This window comes from Diospyros lotus, chromosome 1 (genome assembly GCF_014633365.1).
Source record: "Diospyros lotus cultivar Yz01 chromosome 1, ASM1463336v1, whole genome shotgun sequence".
NCBI lineage: Eukaryota > Viridiplantae > Streptophyta > Magnoliopsida > Ericales > Ebenaceae > Diospyros > Diospyros lotus.
Window position 1 is genome coordinate 35,115,282 of NC_068338.1, and position 19,332 is coordinate 35,134,613.

Sequence of the window (19,332 nt, forward strand, 5' to 3'; positions counted from 1 at the left end):
AACACTACTTTTTGTCTAACCTCTTGTCTCCAAAACCTTGCTTTTGGTCATTCTAGGGCTATTACAAAAGTTGGGAATGAGTGGACAAGTGAGTAAGACAAAAAGCTCAATAAAATAAGGAAGGAAGTAAAATCGTCTTTATAAAAAAAAAAAAAAAACCTATATTATCTCTAAAAAGAAATTGCAAATTTTCTCCCTTTTAATTTTTTAGGATTTCTTGATGTCCAATATGTTCTTTAATGTGTCTCCCAAGTTTCTAAATTGATGGCTCCTCTAGGAAGTCCAAGACCAACTTAAAAATAGATTCCTAAACTAACAAGTCTCCTAAACAACAGGGTTGCCCATGGTCAGCAATTTTGCATGCGTTTTTGACTACCTTCACATTAGAATTGGGCTTTGTGGGTTTCAATTAAGTTGTAGATAATTATCTTAGTTTTCTAATGCATATAACAACACCCAAATCTGATATTTATGGGGGAAGTTATGACTAGAAAATTAAGTGGAGGTTTAGATTGGAATTTCAATCGTTGTGCACAGAAGATTTCAATTGGACTCCAACTCTTTTTCAAATGTTAACTAAGAATTTTGACTTTCAATCAGCCTTTTAATTACCCTTCCAACTATACCGCATAACAAAATAAATGTTCGTATAATATTAACTTAAAAATAAATTAATTTACACACTAATTAACTAAAATTCATAAAATTGTGCATTTAATTTGTGTAAAAATTTCAGCTCATCACCAAGCGGTGTATCCAAATGAATTGAGCTGGGCCCCAGAGAGAGAGAGGGGCATGACATGAGAGAGAGAGAGAGAAAGAGTTTCCCGCAAAAACCAAGCATTTCAAATGTGGGATCCCAAACTTCAAATTCTCCGTAACAGAGCCACGACTCGCGTCTCCATTGTCTATAAAAATCTCTTGCGCAGAATTACTAGCTGAAGCTACACGCATCCATCCATGGCCATTTCAAAGAAGCCCTCAAAGTCTAAGCCTAAGCCCAAGTCCGACACCCATTCTCCTCCTCCTCCAGCTCATCTTCATCCGCCTTACTTTCAGGTCCTCCGATCACACCTCTTTGCATCAAGATTTTTCTAACTCAAATGCTTTTTTCCTTTCCTTTTTCTGATTTTCAATGTGTTTTGTTACAGATGATAGGTGAAGCTATATCTTCGTTGAAGGAGCGCACGGGTTCAAGCCAGCCAGCCATTGCCAAGTTTATGGAAGACAAGTACAGAACTCTGCTTCCCCCAAATTTCAAGAAAATTTTGTCCGTTCAACTGAAGAGGTTCGTGAGATCGGAGAAGCTTGTCAAGCTGAAGAACTCCTACAAGATCTCTACGCCCCAGAAGAAAATTGCTGCCCCGCCGAAGAAGAACAGCTTGGGGGCTAAGAATACGGCCGATAAGGACGGCGAGAAGCGGGCGGCGAAAATGAAGCGACTGAGTCAGGTTAAGACTCCTGAATCTATGAACAAGAGAGTCGTCAAAGCTAGGGCTAGGGCTAGGGCTAGGGTTTGAATTGTTATTATTTTTAAATTTTAATGGCGGTTTGAATGTAGCAGACAAATGTTTTTTTGCGATTGATTTAGGTCTCTTCATTTCAGGTGTGTTTGTTTGTGTGATTTAAGTTAAAGTGGATGTTTTTTTTTTTTTTTTTTGTGTGTGTGATGGGCCTTTTAGTATCAATGGCAGGTAATTTACTCGTTTAATCATTATATATAAATATATATATATATCCTTTTCAAAATTAGTTTTAATTTTAAAACTAAATTTAACTTAAACTTAAAAGGGATTAATAAAAATTAGGTCCAAAGCGCCGCCGCTGTCTCTGAAATTTAAAACGAAATTGCCCTTTGCGTATGGCAATGGCAATCGTAATTAGCAGAGAGATGATGTTGCACTTCCTTCGCTTTGATTTCTAATCCCAATCCCATTGTCAGTAAATGAACAAAAGTTAATTATAGAGCAGTGGGGCCAGCCCCAGCCCCGGGACCCCTCTCTCCACCCATAATTTGTTTTATCTCTCATCTCATCCCCACTTATCTATTCTGTTAATTAAATAAATTCTCTATTTCGAGTTATATTTCATTAATTAAGCCTTATCAAATTTTAAAAATATCTTTCATCCATTTTGTTTAGTTTTTTATTTAAAAAAAAAAAAACTAAAAGCTAACTGTACCAAATTGTTGAAACTCGTCGTCGCCTCTTACAATTTTGGTAATAAATTTAAACACTTTTATCACCACACCCAATTCCAAATCAACCACATGCACAGTAGAGTTACTTATCCCCCTAATTTGTAAAACAGTCAAATTTAACCAATAAATTTTAAGCCTTGGTTTTAAATCTTCTACTGTAATCAAATTCAAATAATATATAACAATCCGAATTCTCAACGAGTGAAAAAAGGATCCCCCACCTTCACTAATTACAAATAAAACAAATTCTATAATGATAATAAACAAAAGTTCCAAAATCCCATTTCAAAGAAGCCGATTCAACATTGCAATTTATTCTAAATTTAGACCAGCAAGGGATGAGACGTCCCATTTTCACCGACTTAAATCTAGATGTAAAGGTGTAACTCGAATTTAACTTGCTTATCCCAAATCTAAAGGATTAAGTCAAATTTGATGGGTCTATCTCTATTTAAATTTAAACTAGCGTGGTCAATTTCGTTCCCATTTGGCTGGAATACCCTTAAAGAATGTCTTGATTTTTTGTCAAAATTGAAACAAAGTTTCTTAAAGATTCCTACAAACAAAGTTCTCGACGATCTCAAAGGTTTCTGGTCGAAACTAGTCAGAATGACGATTTTCGCCGAAATTGAAATTTTGGTCATGATGGTGGGATGGGAGAGAGGGGGTGGGTGCTATATGCAAAAGTAATCAGAAAAAAAAATGAATCCTTTCTTTCAATCTTCCCTATCTCCTCTCGATTCCTGTAATGGCTCATAGACACAATGGTTGTGGTTAATCCGGCGATGACTCGCAGGTCACATTGATTGTGACAACACAATAGTTCTTATTTCCTCTTCTTTCTCTCTTATCTTTCACATTTTATCTTCTTTTTCAAAGGATTCTTTTTCTGTTTTTTCATCTTCTTTTCTAACAGGCCGTCTTTTTTTTTCCCTTTCTTTTCTGACGATGTCGGTTAGTCAGTTTTATTCTTCATTTCTCCTTCTAATCTTCCTTTTAGCGAGGTCGGTGGTGTCAGTTGACAACCGACGAGCTTTCTCCTTCTTCTTTTCTTTTCTTATATGGCGAGCCTTCTTCATTTCTCTTATTTTAGTCACGATCAGTATGAAATTATACATATATATAATTTCGAAGTGGAATACCAAAATGCTCCAGTACCAAAATATCTTATTTTAGTGAAAAATCCAAAACGATAACTGAAATAGAATTCACAACCTTGATTTAAACCAAAGATTTCACTATTTGATAATAACTAACCTCAAGAATCCCCCGAAAGAATCTCAAATCCTAACCATCTTAGAACTAATCCCAAATATCCCGTCTTCTTCAGTTTATATAAAAGAATGACTTGTACAAATAAAATCATCTAATTACAAACTCATCCACTTCTCTTTTTGAGTTTTATTATCGACTTAAGCGTCAAAAGCCATATTGGAAGATCTAGCCCTTCTCTATTATCTTACAAGTATTGTTCCCGACCCTAATGTTAAATTCTTAAGAAAACACGTGGTAATCGGTTTTAGCTTCCACCACTAGGGGAGAACAAAAGTTCGGTTTACCAGAATTAATCGAATAAAATTAGTTAGTTTGGTGTTGCATTGGTTCGGTTCGAATAATTTTTCTTAAAAGTTGAATTTTTGATTTTTTTTTGTTTGTTTGAAGTAACCAAACTAACTTAATTAACCAAAATTATAAAACGACATCATTTTTGGTGCAATATAAAAGAAAAATAAACAGAATGGCAGAAAGACAAAACCAATGCTTCGGTCCTTCCAAATTTAGCCTTCGTTCGACCTTTTCCTTTCCCATTCGTCTCTAACTTTTCAACAATCCCATTGCTTTCTTCGATGCTGACACTGACCTTTCTTCTCTTCCTCCGACACCAATGATGACTAGCTCTGTTCCTATCGGCTATCACTACCAGTATCATTTTCTCTCCCTCCGGTTTACACCATCAATCTTGTCCGTCAACACCACCTTGGCAACCACCATTACCTTAAACTGCCTACGTTTCCATCATATATGTTGGGTTTCTTAGATCCAAACACAACAAAAAAATTAAAATTATTTTAATCAACCAAACTCTTTGGCTAATCTTGAAACCCAAAATGAACGGATCTAATTTACAAATATATAATTTCTTCAAAATATAAATATATAACGAAAAATCAAACCGTTTGGTTATTCGATGAAGAATGGATGAATCTTTGTTCCACGAGATGTTACACATCCTCTATAAGTGAGTCACACCAAAAAGAAGCTTCAATCGATGTCCATGAGCATGCCTATTCGATCTCCTTCCATCAGCCATGCAATATCTAATCCAATACTTTAGAAATTGTCTTGGTTTTTCTTAAAAACCAATTCTCTCTCTCTAGAAAGCAAAAAGGGTGAAGCAAAAATAGAGAGCCCTACCAAAACCCTAGTCAAATTAGGAATTTATAGAAAGCTCAAGCATGTTATTGACATATTGGGCCAAGGCCCAGCCCATTTGTGGGTTTTTCACCTTATTTTATTTTTTTCCTCATTTTGTTAACATCCCGTGGACTTTTTCGCGAGTGTTACCTCGCTCCAAAAATCCACGAATTCTTTCGAGCCCCAAAAACATTTTTCGATTCCACTGAAATTTAATGAAATTCCTCTTTGATTGCGTATGACTTTATAGGTTCACTATGAAGATGGAAAAGGACAATTTATAAAATCCTACTCCTAATAAAACTCTTTAATTATGATCCTTAATTTATTTCATCTCTTGACAAAAATTATTATCTTGCCCTTAGACCAAAATTGACGCCTAGCAACGTATCATGGCCCTCCTATCATAATGAAATGCAAATGACACTTCTGATGAACATTTTTGTTGCGAGTTTTAGTGTTATTCAATCCCTTTATCATAATGCCTTAGTATAGTCTACAAGTATGGTAAAATATCAAACTTTTAATAACCAACACTATGTGTACGAATGTTAAGTCCACAACTTACAGTCGAATTAATAACTCTTATTAATTCTCAACTATCCACGTTGGCCAACGACTCCTCAAGTTGTGACTTCATCATTCACATAGGACATATACATTTTAAATATTACTAAGGTCGATAGATTACATCTTGCATACTCACTTACCTTCGTATGATTCGAATCATACTCAATAACCACCCTATTAGGGACTTATCTTATTGGACCCTGTATAGTGACATCAAAACATGACACTTATCATACAAGATAACTATGGTATCTGAGGAAAAGAGATTACTAACACATGTCGCCACATAAAACTCTCAATTGACATTTAGTAAGAATTACCATTTGAGTGTTTTCAAGTTAGGTCATTCAGTGAACTCATTCACCAATGAGCACCTACATACTTACATTAGTGTCACTACACAAGTAGTCAATGAGATTAACTACCCTCATTACAAGCATGCATAGTGTGTATCAACCTAGACGGTACTATAGAGGCCCACTCCATAGTCCTATGATCAGGAATAGTTTAAGAATGAAGCATCAGTCATTTGATCTCATTAGTATGATTTCATCATAATTCGATTAACATTGCTACACTCTTTGAGATTTATTTAAATAGTAAAATACAAAGATGAATGTATTGCCACGTATTAAAAGAGAAATACTGATATTAATCAAAATATACCCAAGATTAATTTGAAATGCAGCCAACTCACAACTCTTATGATTGGCTCTTAAGTTACAACTTTATCAATATATTCACATCATACGGTCTTGGGCCACTTCAGTAAGTTTTTCAACAACCTTTTTGTAGGTGGATATTTTATATTAAAACCTAGATCTACTAAAATCCAACTATTATATCCTTTTGTTTTTTGGGTCACTAAGCTAAGATGAATTTGATAGTCAATTTCAATCGTCAGAATCCATTGTGGATGGTGGTCTGTAACGTCTCTGTATTTCTAAGGAATAGTAATTAATCTCAATATTTAATTATTGAGGATTTTATATGATTAATGATCTTTATGGAAATATTAAATTCACTTATGAATTTATGGTAAGGTACTTAAGTAATTTTTATTGAAGGGAAAAATAGAATAATAAAAAGTGATTTTGGGTGATTTATGAGAAATAATCTATTTATGGTTTACTAATAATTGGCGAACTTGAGAAATAATTAATAAATTTTTGGGGATTAAGATAATTTCTTTATAATTATTGCATATTTGGGAATTTGAGAAATTTTTGAAAAAAAAAAAGTTTTGGAGCAAAAGTGAAATAATGGAAACTGGAGCAACATCACCATAAATATAAAGCAAACACAATATTAATGAAGGTGAGGTTGACGCAGGCGATCATGTGCATGTAAGGGGCTGGGGTGGGTCGTGAGATTGAACCGATGGCCATGCAAGAAAAATGGTTGGGTTTAAGCACTAAACGACATCATTTCAGGGAGCCAAATGACACCCATGAGCGAGGGTGCGGGCGCAGCCACACGACTGTGAGGCCTCGTCGAGCCACGTAGTAGCCGTTGGGGCTGCTTTTACTGCTATCCGCTAAAGCCTTATTACTTTTCCAAATTTTGATGCAATTGCACCATGTGAAATAAAAGAAGTGAAATGATGTTGTCAAATTAAGTGGGTTATCAAATGATGGGCTTTAAGGTGAATAAACTAAGTAGAGTTTGCAATGAAATCAGTTGGGAATTTGAGTATAAATAGGAGAGTTGACTGTGAAATTGAGATCAAAGGGAAGCAAGGGCAGGAAGGACTTTGGAAGGAGTTGATCCTGAACTTGAGGAAGAGATTTCGGCACTAAGGTAACTCTCATCAGACAATTTAGGAGAAATAATTTATTAATTAATTTAGAATAACAGTTAATTTAGTGGGTTAATGAATTAATTTAGTGAACTAATTTAGTAAATTAATTTGGTGGATTTAATTAGTAGCAAGGCACTTTAGTATGAGTACTTAATCTCTGAATCTTATATTATAAATATTTTATTAAAAAATTTTGGGTGTGTCGACGGTACCTCAACGAGTCAACAGGAGACAATTTTTTTTTAAGGTAAAGGTTTAATATGTTTTGCATGTAAATTTACTTTTATCATAGATTGCATAAGATGTTGAAAAAATGTCTAGGCATGGAGGAGTAAATTTTTTATCGTAGGAGTCTCAAGATAGAGTCTTAGAAGAAACCACTAGGGGACACCAAGAGCCTGAGATAGATGCGATGGACGGGCATGTATGCGCGCTACACTTTATATTTATCTATGATGTCATACTTATTAATTTACTGCATTGTATATTATTTTTATTGAGTCTCAAGACTCACCATTTCATTCCCACTAACCACACAGATAGCTTAGGGGTCGGTAAAGGAAATGCGGTGTGTGTTGACGACTAGCTAGATAATGAGAGCGACAATCCATGATGGCGGTGTGGGTCAAGTAGCTTGTAATTATTTCGTTTAATAGTTGTGTCGAATGTCGTATGTGCTTGTCGGTTTGATTTGTTTATATATATATATATATAATAACGAACACTTTGTGTGTGTAAGCCAAAATATATTTAAATTGCAGCTTATTAATTTGCTTATAGGGCACAAGTTAGATGCGAGACTTGAGTGTCCTCTTGCTACTTTTGAGTCTTAAATCTTGAGTTCTCGATGGCCAGAGGCAATGAAACGTGGATTTTAACTAGGGCGCCCACATTATTTTATTTCCTTGCCATTAGGGCATAGCTGGTCTCCGGAGTAAGAATTTTTTGTGTAACCTTGGGTTAAGGTGACACTCGGTAGTAGGGGTCAGGGCGTCACAAGGTCGGCAACGTTTTTTCAGGAACGGGTTTTGAGTCTTTTGACAATAAAATTAATTTTTAGATTTACAAAAAATTAGACTGTTAAATTAAATTCATTTTTAGATATATAAACCACCTTAGCTGAGGGAATCTAATGATCGATTCTGATAATTGGAATCATCGGTCGACGGCAATAGTAAGACTGAAAATTAGTTCGGTCTATTCAGTTGGGGTTTGTTCGATTTATTTGGTCGGTTTAATTTTTACGAATTTTGTTCAATTTTGTTGATTTTCAATTAGTTCGATTTTTAGGTTTATTTGGTCAATTCGATTTAGTTTTACACAATAATTTAATTATTTTTAATTATTAAATTTCAATCGATTTAATAATCGAACCAACACTTTACACACGTAGAACCACAACCATTATTTTAAACTACAGCAATGATAAACAACAGTGAAGTTTTCTCATTTGTGCTGTCTTCTGCCAGGAAGTGCGAAGCGAGCAAAGAGCAGGGAATTGCAAGAATTCTTTGTTTGGTTTGGCTGGGTGCATACATTGAGTGCATTTGGAAACTTCAAATTGGAATGAATGAAACTTGAATTTGGGCTGGTGCGGACGTGATTTGATTTTTCCAATTGAACAAATTCTTCTTTCGGCGTTAGATGCAAGAATCTTATGCCGTCATAAATATAGTGGGACAACGCGTGATGGAAACGTAACATAATAATATATATGTATGTATATATTATAACATATATAATTTATTTTCATTCTCACTTTACTTTCGATTCAATTGATTCAGAAGTTCTTCAGTTGTCACCCCACACCTCATGAACGATGGCTAAGTCTGCCCGAACGAGGATTGAGCGAGCGACTCTCCAAATAAAATAAAATAAAATGGATTAACATCTTCTCTAATTACAACAAGAAGATCATTCTAGATGCGATTCCCTCCCACCCAGGATCGAGGAGAGGAGAGGAGAGAACGAACGCAAAGGTATCCATCCCATCCATTACATTTGATGTCGAGCTATTGTCGATCGATTGTTAGTTAGTACTTGGGGCTGGGGCTGGGGCCGGGGGACGGGGGTTGGGGTGATTTTATGTTTGTAGTGAGACCACGAATCGATTAGTGTACGCTACCATGCATTTTCGTGCTTACTGTCACTAAATAAATGTGGCCTTCAAATATTGGTGGTCGCCGCCTCCGATACTCAATTAAAGTTGCAACAATGGGACCCTTCACTCAGATATATAAAAAATAAAATGTGAATTCTTTAATGCACGCCATTGCTCTATTTATTGCCTCCCTTCTGCCCTTTATTTCCCTTTATAAAGTCATCACAATTGGGCATGATTCTTTAGTGATGGTTTGGCCATTATGATATTGCACATACTGTACGAATTACGATCCATAAATAATATTTGTATTGTATTTTTCTACATTAGTATAATGAATGGATCAAATATATTTTTAGTAATACATGTTATTAATTTTCTATTACAGATATTATATTACGTTGATTATGGCATGAGACCACGTTATTAGATAATGATTTGACACAAACTTGATCATTGATAAACAACTATTTTATATATAGTTATGTTGTAGTGAGGTGTGAGTGATTAATTGGTCCCCACACACCACAAGGCAACTAATTTGTCCAAATAAAAAGTACGTAATATGAGTTTATGTCACAAACTTAAGCCAAGGATTCAACGGCTTCTACTTTTATTTTACTCTTTTTATTATTATTATTATTATTATTATTGTCAAATCATAGGATTATTGGTATTAGTTGCTTCTAATCTCATAATTACAAGCCAACGTACGTGAAGAAGCGGTAGAGGGCATATATGTAAATTTGGCAGCGTAACCGAACGGCATGGCAGGTGAGCTTTAGGTATCACACGTGTATCCCACGTGAGAAGGCATGGTACCGCTCGAAAGTTAAGGTGGTTACTGGTTACTGGTTCGCCACTGGTTTTCTAATCTTATTTTCTAGCCGGAGTCCGAATAGTGATTAACGGTGTAAAAAATGGACTCAATATTTGGGTCAAATTTTATTTTATATTGTAAATAATAACTAAATAAATATCAATTTTTAAATTAAGTTCAACATACAATTTATATATATATATATATAGAGAGAGAGAGAGAGAGAGAGAGGAGTAGAGGTGAAGAGTATCTCGCACGTACGACGAGGCGTGGATTATGTTAAGAGGCAAAGCTCGTGTGAAATACGGATACGTGTCTGTCGAAGCAGCTTCATTTATTATCTTATTTCTCTGTGCTCGGCCATGATTCACACCATACCCCCCCCCCCCCCCCCCCCCCCTTCATCTATTATTATTCTCTTATTATATGGAAGGAATGCATTGATCCGTAAAGCCCGAGAGAGAGTGAGAGAGAGAGATTTAGGGAAGAAATTAGTCGAGAATGGAAGGGGTATCGACGAGGGTGTATAGAGGCCTGAAGGGGTACTGGCGGCGGAGAGGCTACGAGAAGCTTAATGGCGGCGGCCGGCGGCGGAAGACCCGGGTGGAGCTGGCCCGGGCAGGCGGAGGCTCTAGCCGGAGGCGGCGCTTCTGGAGAATAAAGATCACTCCCAAGCTCCGCTTCTCCTTCTCCTTCTCCCCGAAGAAGCTGCTTATCGGCCTCCGCGACGCCTACGTTAACTTCATGCTCCGGATCGCTAACTCCCCCGTGATTAGCACCGGCTACGGCGGCGGGTTTGACGACTCCGTTTCCGGATTTGGGAGGCGGCCGATTAAGGAGTATGATGAGCGGATGATCGTCGAGATCTACAAGTCCTTGCTGGCGGCGCAGGGCCAATTGGTGCCCCTCGACGCTGCCAATCTCGGCTCCCAGATAGTTCACTGAAAGTTAGTTCTTCGCTTACCTTACGCCGAACGCCAAACAATAACCACAAATATATATATATATATATAAAAAAAAGAATAAAAATCTGCAGTTTCGCGTGTCCTTTTTTCTTCTCTTCAATGTCTTCCCTTATAAACGATCGATGTTTCCTCTTAGAAATAAATTGTCCATATATTCTGCCTGATTAGATCGATACCTCATATAGCTTTGTTCCTAATCGTTGTTATGGAATGGAAAAAAAGCAAAAGTTGTTGAATTGAATCCACTGCCTTTTTGGGTAAATTTCTTTATGATTTTTCTACTGATTCCGACTGTCTGCGATGAGTTTCGCTGCGTCCATAAATCACTGTGATGAGTTGAGTTGGGTTCTCGCTAAAATGTTTGGTACTGGTACCCACCGAACTTGCAGTATTACAAAAAAAAAATATCAATATATTATTGATTTGTGTCCGAGTATTGAGAAGGTGTTGCGGCCTATGTCGCACAGAAACGAAAATGAGGACGGGAATGGAAACGTGTAAACAACGGGGATTCTTCTAGTTCAAAACGAAAATAAGAAATTTTTCTGAAACAAGGAAACGGCTTTGTAAGGTGTATATCCTGCAACATAGCGGCTGAGCCTGAGAGAGAAGCTAATGAACTTGGGCCAACCAGTTCGGCCCAGATACAGTCAAATATTGGGAAGTCTAATTGCAGCTTTTCATGCTTAAAGAGCTCTGTTTCCTTTTCTGGGTAGCTTTGACAGATTAGCAATACATAAGAATATTATTATGAGATATGCAATTGAGACTGTGGCGTGATTAATTTGACTAGTTGATTATTTATATTAATGTTATCTTAGGCGAAATTCTGACTCTGAATCATCTCAGCTTTACGAGATTTCCATAACTGAGGGATGAAGATACTTACTATATTCTAATGATGATAAAAAATTTAATATTTGTAAGTCAAAATGATGCATGATGATGATGATGATGATGTGTTGACTCGAGATCAAAGAGCATTAATTCTGCTTAAACGAGAGGGATATATAGAGAAGGCAATAAGTCGACAAATGATAACCAGTGGCAAAGAAGATGGGATCAAAATCCCTGCGGCGACAGCAATGGACGACAGCCCAGCTTGTCCAAGGATGTGACGGACGCATAAAATAAAATAAATGAAACCAGCGATGGAAGATGAAGAGGATGACTAAATCGAGTGCGATTTTGTTCACCCCTTTTATGGGTGACTATTACTCTCACTTATTTTAATTTAGATGAAAAATAATAAAATAATAATTAAATATTATCTCATGTCATTCTATTACTTTTTATTCTCACAAAAATAACGAAGATAATAATCACCCGTTAAAACGGTGAACAAAATCGCACTGTCTATCCACAACTTGTGGGCAGATGAGGACGGTTTAGAGGCATGGCAATAGGTGTCTAATAGCTTTTAATTATTTCTTTTAAAATTAAACTCACTATAAAATTTAAGCTATCAATATAAAATTAATTTAAAAATTATTAAAATAAATATATAAATATATACAGATAGATTTAGAATATTATTCATTAAATGTATTTATAAATTCATTTTTATGATTTAGAATATTACTCTTCCTGTAAAAGAACATGACATACTTTTTCACATAGGATAGCAGAGGGGGGTCTGGTGCAGATGGGCCCTTTTATTTAATAAAATTGTAAATTATCAAGGAGTGTCTGAGCATGTGGAGGCTTTCAAAGTGTCAAGTGTCAACTACTTAAAGCTTTGTGGGCCTTTTGATTTTCCCCACTTAACAACAGTAGATGGTCCCCTGAAAAGTTAAAAATTAATAATAATAATAATAATAAAATTATCACAAAAGGTATTAGTAAAAAGTAAAAGGTATTCGTCTTTACTTTTTTTAAAAGAAGAATTATTTTGTCTTCTTAGTTATAGCCCACTACCAAACAGATTACACAGAATAACTGACATACGGCGACTTTTTATGTTCAGGGACGGGAGGTATTATTAGGGTCTTGGGATTTCGAATTAAAGAAATACTTTGTGAAGGATAATAAAATGGCGAAAATATTCCATACAATCTCGGCGCCATGTTTACGGGTTTAATTATATCAATAATTACTTAATTTTGTAGTATTTTATTATTTAATTATTGAATTTTAAAATATTATTTATTAGTTACTAATATTTTAAAATCGTTATTACAAAATCGTTATTATTTACTCATTAAACTTTAAAATATTACATACTAATCATTAATATTTCAAAATCATTTTTTACCCATAACTCATTTGTCATTAATCTTTAAATTCACGAGTGACGGATGATAAATAGTTTTGAAATATTAATAACTATTAGGTAACATTTTAAAGTTTAGTGATTAAACAGTAATAGTTTTGAAATATTAGTGATTAACAGGTAATATTTCAAAGTTCACTGACTAAATAATAATAGAATGCAAAGTTGAGTGATTATTGGTGTAATTAATCCATATTTATAAAAAATGCAATAATATCTTATATGTATATGTTTGTTGATAGTGAATATAAGGTAAGTTGTATTTTTTTATTTTATATTTATCTAAAACTATCAATTGTCATGTACTCATATTATTATTATAAATACAAAAACATGAAATTATTGAGATATATAAAACATAATAATGTGACATTGTAATTGTATTAAATTAAATATTTTGTAAATAAAATGAGCAATAAAGGGTACGGGCAGGCCCATGCCATGAATCCATGATATTGATCCACTGACTCCTCAAATTACCCTGAAGATGCATATGCTTTGATATCGTAGAAGGCTTTTAATAATCGCATTCGAGCCCATTTACCCATTACTTATGGCCCGGCCTCCCGATGGGGCCCTGGATGAAATGGGCTTCTGGGTTGGTCGTCCAACTGCTCATTTTGCTGTAACCATTAATAACTAGTTATCTGTTAACAGCAATCCTCCTCTTTTTGTTTTTCTTAATTATTAAGGGGTGGTGACAATATTCTAGCTAGGGAAGCCAATTTTATGGTGACAGATGTCACGTAGAATTTGTCAATTTAGCCTCAACCTCTCCGATAGTGAATCCATAAACAAGTCCCCGCCCGTAAACTTTAAAAGAATTAAAATAACAATAAAATAATGTGAAGAATTTAATATTACCAAAAAGGGTTCAACAGTTTGGAGTTGGGTTTACATACAAGAAGAAGTAATATCAGAAAGCGAATATCCACCTAACTAAAATGGCAAAAAATAGGTGAAACGGGTTTCTTTCTGAGCGATTTGGGGTGTCATTTTCCAAATCAATTTGGATTAAGAATAGCTGAATGATTGTGCTTCAGTCGCATGTCACTCTCCACCCAGTAGGTGGCGTGGAGCTTCTTTTCCTTCCTTTTCAATTTGGTATCCAAAGTAGACCCAATTAACAAAAGTTTTGTTGGATTATTTTCCTCCATTGACATTATTATTGTCTTTTTTACTTCAAAATAATTTTTGTTTGTTGAATCCTACAATTTTAACATTAACTATTAATTACTCTGATTTTATTTTATTTTTTATCTAATCTTGAGATTCATTGTAAATAAGCTAATTGATGAAGGATTTTCGGAGGTGGTAGCCGCACGTTCCCTTCTTGCCTCTCTGAATGTACCTGCAATGGAGACGGGGCTTGCTCCCCCGGTCGATCTCCGATGATTAAGTTAGTTTTCGATCTAGGGTTCCTTGTCCCCTTTTAAACTATGTTAATTGATGGAAAGATCAGGAGAATCTCCCACCTTCTTCGCTTACCTTTTCTCGGGATAGGGATCATGAGGGATCTTCGGGATCTTCCTCCCGCCTTCTTCGGGACTTTCCCGATAAGGGTTTCGCGATAGCCTCCGCCTCCGAGGAGTTCGGGATAACTGTTGCCTCCGTGATCTTCGGGGGTTTCTCTATTGAGTGCTTATCTGATTGACGTGGCAATGCTTATCTGCTGTGTATCTTTTGACCGCTGTTAGGTATTCGTCTCGGCGTAATTATGGGACCGAGGGCGTTCCCCTCATCACTTGCCCCCCCACTCCTTGAGCTCTTCGGCTTGAAGGGCCCGAGGAGTAGTAAGGCCCCTGAGGCTCTTCACTTTAACTCCCCTTTTTTTTTTTTTTTTTTTTTTTTTGGTGTCTGGCAGACGCGAAAATCAATCGGTTTTGACGGCGGTATCCCTTCCCTATGCGCTGTCCGAGGCCGTTTCGTCTTTCGAGTTCTGTCAGTGCGGGGTGATCAATGCTCATTATTGCTCGTCCTTTGGTCTCTTATCCCCGCAGTTTAATCTTTTAAAATGGGAACCCTTAAGTCCCTCTACTTCTCTTTTCGTGCGACTTTCCTTCAGTTTTAGCTTTTCTTGTGCCCGCAAGTGTTTTCCTCCTCTTTCGCCTCTCTTTCTCCTAGCTTTTTGCCATGGCGATAATCGGTTCTGGAAGGTTTAATCCCGCTGGTGCAGAGCTTATTGAGTGGGAAAAACATCCTGCTGCGTCGATTCCATGTCAATGGATGAGCCAAGCGGAATGTCAACAGTTTAGAGAAAAGTACAACGTCCCCGAAGAGTGGGAGGTAGAGTTCAACAGCCATCTACGAGCATGTCATCCCGTCGCCGGCCGCCTTTGCATTTATAAGTGTGCTTTTGACAGGGGCTTTCGGCTCCCTCCCCGGAGAAGAGTGATGACCCTACTTCAACATCTTACTATCGCTCCCGCCCAACTGTCTCCCTTCGGATGGCGATACTTGATGGGGTTCCTCCTTATTTGTCATTCTGGCAAAATTGAGCCAACTGGAGACCTCTTCGACTATTTCTTCACGACCAACCGCGACCCCGGAGGGTGGATCTCCATCTCCCCTCGGATCGTGAAAGATAGCCGTCTTCTCGCCTGCAAGGGATACTCTAATCTTGAGATTTCTGCTTCGACTCTCATGCAATCCGGCGGGTTGAAAGATTCTGATGATTGGAAGGAGCGTTTTGTCTTCGTCCGCCCCCGGCCATCCGGTTCTTCTCAAGAGATCTGGTCTGTCAGTAATGAGTGGACTCTGGACACTAAGCATAAGCGTCCGAGTGTCGAGACCATTGAAGATTTCGCCTGCCGACTTATGAAGAACAGTCGGAACTGGGAAGAAGGATGGCTCTCCAATCCCAGCCTTTCCCAAGCAGGTTTGGACGGCGAGAACTGTGAGCTCTTTTTCCTTCATCTTCTTCTTTTTCTCTCTCTTTTTCCTTTGTCTGTATTTGATTTTCGTTGTTGTCTCTTTCTTAGATGAAGAGGTCTGGGAAATATCTTATTCTGCTATCTCCAAAGGAATGATTTTGGACTTCCCTGGGAGTAAAGGCCCTTCGGCACCTTCCGACAGCCAGAGGGTGTTGGAGAGGACTGCGCCTTCCGAGCGAATTCCAAAGAGCAAGAAGAGTAACAAGAAGAGCTCATTACCGTCCAGGTCGCGAAGGGCGGTAGAGGAAGACCCCGGGACCTTCCAAGAGGCTTCCAAGGGGAGCATTGCTGGGGGTTCGGGGGACCCATCTTCCCCGCTTCTCCTTTCTCAAACCAGAGGCTCTCCGACCGCCCGGCGAGAAGCCTCCACCATGCCTGCGCGTTTACCGATCTCTCCCGAAGACGATTCGGCGACCATCGCTCAGGTGCTTGCTGTAGCTCGCGTAGAGGCCCAGAAAAGGCAAACCATGGCAGGTACGGAGTCCAGTGCTACGCCTCCCAGCGTCCTTATCAGTTCGATTTTTAAACGAATTTTAACGCCATTGGCACCAGCGGGGCGTTCGGAGCTGACGGGAGAGGCTTCGCTGGAGGAGGCTTCGGTGTTGTCGGCGAAGGAGATTTTAGCGCGCCGAACGAAGCGTCGCAGGGTGGAAGCCGCCTCCCCAGCTGCTGCTCCCTCCGAGCCTTCGGCTCCTGAAGCCACCAATGCTCCTTCAACGGCTTTAGTCTTACCGGAGACTCTACGAACTCCGAACGGGATCGACTATTGCTCTGAAATTCTAAGGGTGCGACCGTACTCCTTCTTCTTTTGTCTTTTCGCTTTTTCTATGCGAGTAGGTCTTAATCTGTACTCTGCTTTTACTTCCTCAGAACCTTACGGAGTTCCAAGGTTTGGTCTCTCGACGAGAGTCTGAACTTCAAACTCGGATCATCTCCCTGGAGTCTGAAGTGGAAAGGCTTCGAGGGTTGGAATCTCTTTCTTCCCAACTGTCGGGTTTCGAGCACCGTGTTCATATTTTAACCAAGTCTGTGGAGATGGCGCAAGAAGATGCCCGACTTGCCAACGAAGCCGAAGCTCAAGCTCGGGAGGATTTGGAGTTGGTTCAGAAGAACATGCTTGAGGCTAACCAGGCCAATTCCCGACTTGGGGAGGAGCTGGATTCCATTAAGGTCGTTAATCGCCAGCTTCAGGAGGATATAAAAAGACTCACCCTAGAGCTGAAGGAGGCCAAGAAGGGACAGGTCGAAGCGTTGGAGTCTTATTCCCGGTGCAAAGAAGACCTTCGTACTGCTCATGCCCAACTTCAATCTGCCCTCAAGGATGCCCAAGTGGCTTTTCAGAATGGTCGAGAGGATTTCCGGAGCTCTGAAGCTTATGCCGCAGAATTAGAAGGAGTTCTTCGGGGTGGGTTTGAGCATATGAGAAAACTCATCAAAGAGCGCTTCTCGAACTTGGATGTAGACTCCATCCCCTTCGATGTTGTCGCCGCCTTGTCTTCTTTAGAGTAGTCATTTTTGTATTAAAACCTGTTGTCGTAATAATAAAAGTGTTGGGATCAGGCTTGATTCTTCCCCTTTTTTTTTTTTATCCTTCCTGCTCATCACAAGACTTGGTCTTTGTCAAGAAGACCTTCGTACTGCTCAAAAGGAAAAGGGTTCGGCTCCGGCCCCCCAAGGATCGCGCCTGATCCTCGCAATCTTAAGCCTTTCGAGGATTCGGGACCCTCCAAGGATCACATCTGATCTTTTGCTTTTGCTGGAGGTTCGGGCCTCCCAGGATCATATTTGATCCTTTGTTCTTGTTGGGATCATATTTGATCCCTTGTTTTTGTCGGGGGTTCGGGCCCCCCGAGGATCATATCTGATCCTTTGCTTTTGTCGGGGGTTCGGGCCCCCCGAGGATCATATCTGATCCTTTGTTTTTGTCGGGATCATATTTGATCCCTTGTTTTTGTCGGGGGTTCGGGCCCCCCGAGGATCATATCTGATCCTTTGCTTTTGTCGGGGGTTCGGGCCCCCCGAGGATCATATCTGATCCTTTGTTTTGTCGGGGGTTCGGGCCCCCCGAGGATCATATCTGATCCTTTGTTTTAGTTGAGGGGTCTAGCCCCGTTGAAGGTATGTCAATTCTTTCCCTTCGCGCTGATGTGCCTTCCCGGATCTTTGGAAATGATGAGTTTTTACGCATAGGAGAAAAAATGAATTTATTCCTGGATAGCATACGTAAAGCAATAAAAAAGAAAAGGTGCCAAGACATATAATGTAAAATTATTACTAACAGATCATATGAAGATAAAAGAGCTATCATTGATAGAACTTCCTCAAGTTCTGCACGTTCCATGCGTTTTTCACCGGTGTACCTTCGAGGGTCTGTATTTTGTATGCCCTCGGGCTGAGGACTTCTGTTACCTTGTAAGGACCTTCCCAATTTGGTGTTAACTTATCTGTTTCTCGGGCTCCCTGAACGTCTGCTCGCCTTAGTACCAAATCTCCTGGTAGAAAGTTTCGTGCTCTTACTCGTCGATTGTAGTATCTCTCTATGCGCTGATTATAAGCAGCTTGTCGAATCTTCGCCTGGTCACGAAATTCATCAAGGAAATCTAGGTTGTCCCTCAAACTCTGCTCATTGGATTCAGGGTCGAATAGCTCTACTCGTAGCGTAGGTACTCCAATTTCAACTGGGATTAATGCTTCCGAGCCGTAGCATAGACTGAAAGGAGTCTCTCCCGTGGAGACCTTCGCCGTAGTCCGGTAAGACCACAGAATGCTCGATAGTTCTTCTACCCAGCTACCCTTCGCCTTATCTACTCTTGTTTTTAACCCACGCAACAGAGTTCTGTTAGTGAGTTCGATTTGGCCATTAGCTTGGGGGTGAGCTACCGAGGTGAATTGTTGCTTGATTCCCAACTCCTGGCACCATTCCCGAACGGATCGATCAGAAAATTGAGTGCCGTTGTCTGAGATCAGCACCCGAGGAACTCCGAAGCGACAGACTACATTCTTCCATAGAAACTGTTTCACCCGGCGAGAAGTAATAGAGGCCACTGCCTCAGCTTCAACCCACTTTGTGAAGTAATCGATAGCGGCCATGATGTACTTGACCTGTCCAGCTGCTGGGGGAAAAGGTCCCAGGATGTCTATACCCCATTGGGCGAAGGGGCATGGTGTGGCGAGATGAGTTAGCGCGACTGCCGGCACATGGACCAAGTTAGACGTTTTCTGGCACCGGTCGCAAGTTCTAACCCGCTGTTCGGA

At 38.9% G+C, this 19,332-nt stretch overlaps 2 protein-coding genes across 2 annotated transcripts; both read left to right on the top strand.

The window, feature by feature from the left end:
• The first annotated feature begins 828 nt into the window (after positions 1-828).
• On the top strand, positions 829-1,673 carry LOC127800746 (histone H1-like). Its single transcript, XM_052335541.1, has 2 exons — positions 829-1,059; positions 1,152-1,673. The coding sequence occupies exons 1-2, from the start codon at positions 961-963 to the stop codon at positions 1,518-1,520; spliced, it is 468 nt and encodes a 155-aa protein (XP_052191501.1). The 5' UTR covers positions 829-960; the 3' UTR covers positions 1,521-1,673.
• Positions 1,674-10,295: 8,622 nt separating this feature from the next.
• Positions 10,296-11,134, top strand: LOC127800754 (uncharacterized). The gene has a single exon (XM_052335554.1). It carries the CDS (start codon positions 10,409-10,411, stop codon positions 10,850-10,852), a length of 444 nt encoding a protein of 147 aa, XP_052191514.1. The 5' UTR covers positions 10,296-10,408; the 3' UTR covers positions 10,853-11,134.
• Positions 11,135-19,332: the final 8,198 nt, after the last annotated feature.